Source organism: Melanotaenia boesemani, chromosome 19 (genome assembly GCF_017639745.1).
Source record: "Melanotaenia boesemani isolate fMelBoe1 chromosome 19, fMelBoe1.pri, whole genome shotgun sequence".
In the NCBI taxonomy this organism is placed as follows: domain Eukaryota; kingdom Metazoa; phylum Chordata; class Actinopteri; order Atheriniformes; family Melanotaeniidae; genus Melanotaenia; species Melanotaenia boesemani.
In genome coordinates this window covers 13,047,737-13,056,545 of record NC_055700.1, presented here as the reverse complement: position 1 = coordinate 13,056,545, position 8,809 = coordinate 13,047,737, and the positions used below count along the sequence as shown (strand labels likewise).

Here is an 8,809-nt window from a genome sequence, read left to right as displayed (position 1 = left end):
AAAAAAAAAATGTTATCAGCTAACTTCAGACACAGGATAATACTCTTGGTGGGAGACTTTTACAGAAGCAAAGGCTACAGTTCAAAGACAGCGTTTTGTTATAAACTGACTATGCCAGGACAGTAAAATTAGGTGGCTCAGAGGATTTGGTAAATATAGGATTGCTTTCTGTGCTTAACCATTGTGTGTTTTCCATAATGTGAAAGTGTACAAACAAGGCTTGCTCTTCTTATTAAATATAGCATTTTAATGAGAAATAGATTATTATATGAAACATTCATTTAAAATAAGCTGAAATAATGATCCCAACAGAAAAGCAAAAAAGGTACATAGGCAAGGTATTAGGTGTAAAAATTTTCACAGATTTATGGATACATGTACAGTAAGCAACACTGTGGTAGCATAATGCCATACGAGCAAATGTGCTTGTTTTATGGATCTTGACAGTGGCTCAAACTAAACTGCAATATACAATATGTTTTGACAATATAAAAACAGTCATAAATGGTCATGAATGTAATTAGATACAAGACATGGTGGGCTCTGTATTTTGTGCTAATGTACTCAGATGAAGGGCTTTTTCGAAATAGTCTTTGTTCCCCTTTCAGTACTGTTATATTAAACAATGTTACAGCAGAACAGCATCGCTATGGTTAAGGGGCACCTATTTACACATATATTGTACAACATGGGGCAAATATATCCACCATTAGTTTGGGTAATCTGTTTTATTTTTTTTATTTGTTTGTTTAGTTTTTCTGCCTGGTGGTCAATTTCCCCTCATGCACAAGCCTCCTTTAAGGTAAAGTTTCATAGAGGAGCTAAACAGAGTAGGCTATCTTAAATCGACATTTATGGTCTTAAATTCTGAAACTAATTAAGTGTCACTCTTTAGTGTAGTACATTTTTTCCCCACTCTAAAGATGTTAAAGGGATTGATAACAGGCACTTAATAATAATAATAATAATAATAATAATAATAATAATAATAATAATAATAATAATAATTTGGTAGCAATCCATTTAGCTAGTCCAAAACTGATACTAATCAATCAAGGTAAACTAAGTAGCAATTATATATTCAGTAGATTTCTGTAGGTGATGATTATGTCCATTTGGACGCCTAAAGTCATTTTAGCTTTTTCTCCATTTGTCAGCTCAGCTCTGATCTTGGACTGTGCCTCCTGTTACCTGCATACTTCCATTAGTATACATTGCACAACAAGTATGCTCTGTAATTACGTGAGCACTGAGTGCATTTTGACAGGTTAGCGTCTCAAATCCGACATCTCAACTTGTACGCATACTAACAATGACAGCTGCAATGACGATTGTCACACTAGTTAAATTTTGCTATGCTTTGCTTCTGACCACACATAAAATACTACATTGAAGACGACGATTTAACATGCATTGACACCGAACAACAACACAAAACATGTACCGTCAATGCCTGATTAACCTTTGCTGCTACTAGCACCTTCATTGACAGAGTTAATCCATTATGTGGCAACCACTGTAGGTAAGAATATTCAGTGATTCACAGTCGGCTGTGTTTGCTGCGTGCAGCTGTAGGCCTTCTTTTTTTATTGTGATCTCACTTGAGCGAATTAGTACAGAAGTTTGTGAAATGAGACCCAACACTGGTGTTTTCATCAGTGTGCAAATCTTACAATGGCAATGCTAACATTCAGTTCAAAGTAGAAAGTGTTATCATGCAAACATTAGCATACCAATTAGCTAGACTTTCCAAACTGAGAATTCTCAGCTAGAGGTGTAGCACACAGCTTTTTAGATGACACCGTCCTGATAAAAGCATAGAGCCGAGACTTTGTGGTCCTAACGCAAAGATTCCAAAATAAACTAAGCTTACTTTTTCCGACTTTTAAATCTCCTGAAATGCATTAGATTTTGCTTTGTCATGTAGCCTAAAACTTACTTAATAGATAAGTTATTTTAAACTAATTGTTTTTTCAAGCATTAAAAGTACTTTACACACAGACTGATGACATTAAACAAATTAGAAAGAAAGTCATTGTCACATTTGCCAGATGTGATTTTGTTAGCCTACATCTTGGCAATACCCTTCATTGAAAGAATACCATCAAGGTTTCCTGACTTTTGAATGTAGGGAAATTAACCAAAATTTACTTCAGAATTGGATTTTTTTTTCTTTTTTTTTAACTCTCTAGTCCATAGCTTGTTTAAGAAATTTGAATTTCTTTGTTGTTAGCACCTACATTTCAGTCACATTGAGGTTGGCCTCAATATATTGCACACCTCTGCATACACCTGTCTTTGCAAGACTAGACTCATCACATGTTGAGTAATGAGTAATGATTAAAGAACATAAAATATACACACACGCAAAAATACAAAAAAAAATAAATTAAAATACAACAAGAGACTGACAGACAAAAAAAAAAAAAATTACAAAAAAGTCATAAAGCAACTGGAAAAGCGTTGGGCTTTTTAGATATAATAAAGTTTGACAGCAGCCTTTACACTAAGAATAAGTCCAAATTTAAGCAGTGAATATGTCTCCTATTCCTTAACTATTGGGTTGTACAACATGAGTGACCTTGTCTTTCTGTGTAAAATCCATTAGTTGATAAGACCTGCAAAAAAGAACTCATCATCAGTTGCATTTGGATAATTGGATTGCTCAAATTAATGAAATGATCAATACATAGGTAGTGTTTCATGTTTCACTTCGAGTGTGTTTAACAAATTTGCAGCTCTGTTTATGCTATCAGCAACATGCAGAAAATGTTACATTTCATAATTTAAAATAAAAAACTGACATTTTTACACAGGATCATAAAACGCTTACAGATTGAACATTGGCAAAAAGTTATTATAAGCTGTAATATAACAGTTTCTTCTTCTTTCTCTTCTTTTCCTGCAGAAAAATGTAGAATTTCAATGGCTTTACAAAACAATCGTATTCAACATAATACGTCCTCCTTGTCATCTTTCTTTTTTTTGCTGTGCTCTTATCTGAAGTCATCTGAGAGAATAACACAAAGACATACAAATGAAACAAGTGTGGGGTAAGCTTTATGCTTTACTGTATGTCTACCTCAGGGAAGTGTATGGCTTTAAGTTGTCTCGCAAATGTGCCTGAATGATGAATGTCTACATTTTACTCTCAGTGCCGAAAAGCTCCACAAATCAGCAGTCACAACATGTACATTTTGCAAAGCTGTACAAAATAGCATCGATTGTTAAATCTTCAGACCACAATATTGCACTCACGCACCAGGAGGTACTGCTTTGTGAAAAACACAGCTGGAATTTTAAACACGGGAAGAAGCGCTCCAAATGCAAGATTCAGCAAAGACTGGGGTCAATCTCAAGTGACACATTCAATTAACAAACGGCAATAAGCGTCAAGCTAAAAAAGGTATACAGACACTCGCGCATACACACACGCATTCACCCACATATATATGTATATATAAACAGCTGGCTTTTGTTATTTAACATGACTATCCATTACTGCCCTGCTGTGTGCCTTTTGTGTCAGAACAATGACAGAGTGCCTCATAACTCACTAAGAGCAATGCAGATTCACTGTGGATCTGAAACATAATAAGGAATTTATAAGTAATGTGTTAACTACTTACTCACTAGGGCTATTTAATCCTTACAATGTATAAACATTTCATTATTAAACTGTCCATTACATCTGAAATACTTTGCATGTTTGGAGAAATAAAACCGTATCTGGTCTGCCCTTGTGTTTTATCATTATTCCTTTAAAAATGTCTTTTTTTTTCAATAAAGAATGGCAGTTTCAGATAAAACCTTTGATCCCTCAGATTAAAATCAAGGCCTCTTTTTCACCAGTACATAGATTTAATATATATATATATATATTTTCCACTCTCTTTTTAGTTCTTTTTAGGGAATTACAGACATGCTGGGACAAATATGATACAGTCCTTATAATGGTTCCATTAATCTTCTTTATCTGCCAGAAAAGCTTTTCCTCACTGTTTTTTCCTCTTTTTTTTAAGAACTATGCTTACAAAGTTAATATTACATCAAAAGGCAGAAAAGGTCAAAAAATGAAAAAGAGAAAAAAATAGGTTTAACATCCCCTCGTAGTTAATTTCCAGAGTGTCTCTGTTTAGTTCGCTCTCCTTAATTTGATGTTACGTTCAACAGAGTTTTGCAGTCAGATGATCTGATTGTTTTAGTATCTCTGTGCTGTACATGTCCAAGGCATGATTCACTCGAATCATCTCACTGTTGTTGAGCTTGAGCCTATGCTTTAGCATACAAGAGAAGAGGTCCAGCTGGGGTTTTCCAGGCGCAGAAGGAGGCGCTAAACGGTTAATCCGATCCCTAATGTCCAGTAGCAGAAGCATAACAGATGATGATGAGTAGAACTGAGTTCCTTGTGTGTATGACTGGTTTACCTGTTGCACAGCACTACGAAGCAGGTCAGCATTAAAGCGCAGGCTGTAACCAAACACTTGGATATCAGAGATTTTTATGTAGATTTGACGCTTGTTAGGGTCTCCCAAATCTACTGGGCCCTGTCCTGTATCATTGCGGAGGCCAGTGGGGATCTTGGCACGGCTGCGCAGGTAAATGTGCACTGTCTCAAAGAAGGTCTTCCATCTGTTGCCCAAAAGGAGAGTCCAGTTGAAGCACTGTGAGTTTTGCAATCGTACTTTTTCCCAGCGTGGGTAACCATGCTCACCAAAAGGCATGCTCCAGCCTTCTGAATGACTGCCACTAAATGGGTTGACATAAACAAAGAACATCGGATCAATGCTGCTGTTTCGCATCTGGCAGATCTTCATTGACAGTCCGATTATCATGTGGAGGTAGTCCATCCGGTTTTTGTTGCTCTTGAGAGTCAGGGACATGCGCTTTCGCCATCGTGGATCAAAGAATGTCTCAAGTCGGATCTCATTACTAATGAAAGTGGTATGAATGTACAATCGCGAATCCATTTTCTGTAACAGGTATTTCAGCTCCAGGTCCTGAAAGTCCAGATCAGTTTCAAAACTGATGAACTGCTCGCTACGTTCTGAGTCCACATTCTGAGGCTCACAGCGACCACGGTACAACTTGTAGCCCTTGTTGCAGGAGCCACATTGCGAGATGTTAGCCAGGCTGCACATGGCACAGCTGTTGTTACCTCCAATGACACATGGGATGGGTCGCTGGCACAATGTGACACCTGTGTGGCACACGCATGTCCTTTGGCTCTCCAGAAAGGTCCCCCAAAACCCGTTCTCATTGCAATACAAGAAGGATTGAACCCTGTTGAGCCACTGCATCACAGATCTAGAGGGAGCAGAAAATGGAAACACATGACAGAAGCATTAACAGTCATCAGATTTTTGCATTTTTTTTAACAGAATCTGAATTATATTTTTTGATTAAATGTATACATGTCAAATATCTTGTCAGGGAATAGAAAATGGTGCCCTTTAGGCAGAGAAATTCTGACATAGTGGAAAGCATTATTTGTTATTCTTATCTTGTCTTTTATTTTCCCCTCAGGCATTCTTGCTTGTTGTCTTGACAGTAAAGGAACTTTTTTTCTTTCTGACTATAGGAGGTGAATTTTGATTCCTGATTTTTCTGAAAGGAAGGTTGGTCAAGGTTAGTTTGACATGTAAGTGAACTTATGTATTAACTATGATGGATGACACTGCATTCTAAGCCAACCAAAGAGCCCAAAGCTGCTTCAAAATAAGTGCAAAATTCTGTACAGACAAAGTTTACAGACACTTAAGTTTTCTAGATGTTGTTTTCTGCCTGCAAAGGACAAATAGGAAATACACTCTGCTCTCACGTTGGCTTCAAACTGAAAATGGGATAACGTTAAAGTAAATTGTCAGCACTAAATGGTCTTCACTTATATGGCACCGTTTAACCTTCTTTAGGGCCTACAAAGCACTTTACAATGTCCTTCTTATTCATCCATAACACACACTCTTGCAAGTATGAGATTCAGTGCCTTGCTCAAAGATGAATCAACATACAGTAGTAGCGGTTTAAAAGTTCCCATCCAAGCTGAAAGCCAGCCGAATACCTGCCGGCTTCCAGCCCAGTTCCATTCCAGTTCCAGCCAGCTGCCTTCCAACTTCCAGCCGCCAGAGAGGCCCCCTCCTTCTCCTGGGAGTGTCGATGTTTTAATCAAACTCCACCCATTCCTTGTAATATAGGGTAGACCCAGAAGATGGCGCTTCTCTCACAGACTTCTCATCGCCCGTAGTCTGTCAGATTTTATCTGAATTTACACTGACCGGCAGAGGCGCCACTCAAAGCACCTCTGATGGCCAGTCACAATTCATAAAAATGCATAAAACTTAATACATAATCATCGTTTGACGTGGAATGTGAAATTGTAACATGCTTGTGCGCTGCCAATTGTTTTATTCAGAAATGAATGCTAGTAGGTTAATAAAACCTTTCAAATACTGGATCACAGCCCCTAGCTCTATTCTCAATAGGATGTATTTATCATACTGATTAATCTTTTAATATTAGCATTATTAACATAGACAAATCAGATTTGGATCAAGCAACACAGAATCTGTTTGAGGTAGCTAGGAAGGGTTATTTTATTCTCATATTATTTATTTCACCTCCATAAGAAGACAGGGCAACAGATAAAAGCCCCACGCAGGATCGGAGATAATTTCTTCCACTTCAATGTGTCTAATCGCGGGGGGACATCCAACACTCGCTGTGCTGCGACTTCCTGCTCGCCGGGAATCCCGATTACGTCACCCCTCCAGGTGGGCTATTCCCCGACACGCTCTGATTACCATTCCAAAAGGTACTGTATGCAGCCCCCAACTTGAACATGCGCCTTCTTCAACATTCGCACTTGCTCCAGAAAATTACCATCTCTTAGGCTCCTCCACCACCACTTTGACTGTGGATTGATACGTAAATGAGCCGCAATGAGGCAGCTGAACAAGTGACCCAGTTTTGTGATTGTTGCACATTGGGTAAGAGTGGTCAAACGAGTCCAGTTTGTGTTGTCATGCTACCAGAAATGAGTCTTCACTCTGAAATGGTTCAGTCAGAGGAATATAAAGCTGTTTTAAAAATGTTGAGCAAGCTTAAAATAAACATTCATAGGCTATCTATGTGTTTTAGATTAACACAATGATAAAACAACAATAGGCTATAATAATGGAAAAGAAGCGGTGCAGCATGGCAATGATGCGTTAATGGCTCGGGTCGCGGGTTAAACATCAGTCTGGTTCGGATTTAAATGGAATAAATACATTGGTGACGAGTCGGGTTCGGGAGTCATTCTAACGGGTTAGGGCAGGTATGCGTAGCAAAACGGAACCGTGCAGGACTCTGCTCTAAGCAGTTCGGACTTGGTTGACCTGGAACCATTTGACAATAAAATCTGGAGCCATCCTGCAACGCGCTCGCTTAGGCGTCCAGTTAAACCGTGTTTATTCAACCAGTCCCTACTTCATTGCATTCATTCTTTCCTCATAGCCTACGTGCACATTTTTTTCAAGATTGTTTATGTCAGTTTTGTTTTGGAAAATGAAAAAGGAGTCTTTGCGCAGAACTTATAACATTATTCTAATCTTGCCACTTGCCTATTTTATTATTGTGTATTTTTGTAATAACATGTAAATTCACTGCATAGGAACCAACTAGTCTACTGAATTTTGTGTGACAACACTAACAGAACTGTTTTGACAATGCAACAATTACAAAACTGCGGCTCATTTACTTATCAATCCATAGTCAAAGTGGTGGTGGAGGAGCCTTGGAGATGGTAATTTTATGGAGCAAGTGCGAATGTTGAGGAATTTAGCCTTTGTTCAAGTTGTGGGCTGCATATATGCAGCCCACAACTTGGTATACCTTTCAGAATGATAATAAACAGAACAAGACACACCAAACCAGGAGCTAAGACCATGAAGTTCAGCATCATGCTTATCTATCTTTGGCGTTTTTACACCAACATTTTTATACACTGGATAATGATAATAATTATCGATTAAAGTCACGGATAAAACTGCTGTTGTTAAAACACACCCATCTCTTACAAAATCTAAAATGTAAAACAAAAAAACAACAAAAAAAAAATCTGGATCACTGTAGAAATATCTTTATTCATTGCTGATCATCTGGCCATTGAAGCGTTTTTATTTGGAATTGGGAACAAATATTTTCCACCCTGTTATATTCTGTTCCACTCTGTTATGTTCCATTCCACCCTGTTAGTAAGGTGTTTTTTATTTTATTTTTTTTTTTACTAAAAACATTGAGGACTGTGAACCTTGTTGCACCATATTAGGAAGTGAGGAACATTAAATTGATTTTGCTTTTCTGTTCCCAGGTCAAAAGGAATGTAATTATCTCTCATTTGAAATACTTGATTATGCTTTCCTTCTTGCCTTTGTGGAAATAGAAACGTGATAATCTCTCACTTGAAAGCAAGCTGGGCGTACAATAGTGTGATGACGATGAAAACTCACATGACCAATGCTCAATAAAGGGTACATGAAAATGTGAGAAATGGTCAAAAGCACAAATACCGTTTGTGGTGAGTGAAACTATACAGCACAGTCCACAAGGCTCTTTTCAAGCACACTCCTCCCCCCAAGGAGTATGCTTGAACAGCTAACGGCAGGTAATGGCTGTGTTTACAAATGTAAAGGTGCTAATTGTTGGCCATTGAATTGTTAATTTCAAACCGGGCAGCCTTTTGGTTGTACTCTGGGCATGGTAGAGGGATAAGAAATCTCTGGGTTTTCTAGTGTTAAACACTGGAAGCACCGCCAGCGGTCTTTTGATG

General features: G+C 38.0%; 1 protein-coding gene across 1 annotated transcript in view; it reads right to left on the bottom strand.

Annotated features, from left to right (window-relative positions):
• Positions 1–232: 232 nt before the first annotated feature.
• Positions 233–8,809, bottom strand: part of brinp1 (bone morphogenetic protein/retinoic acid inducible neural-specific 1) — a 108,737-nt gene continuing 100,160 nt past the window's right edge. Inside the window, exon 8 of the mRNA XM_041970596.1 lies at positions 233–5,307. Within this exon, the coding sequence (XP_041826530.1) occupies positions 4,167–5,307 (1,141 nt within the window). The 3' untranslated portion in view covers positions 233–4,166. The remainder of the gene's footprint in view (positions 5,308–8,809) is intronic.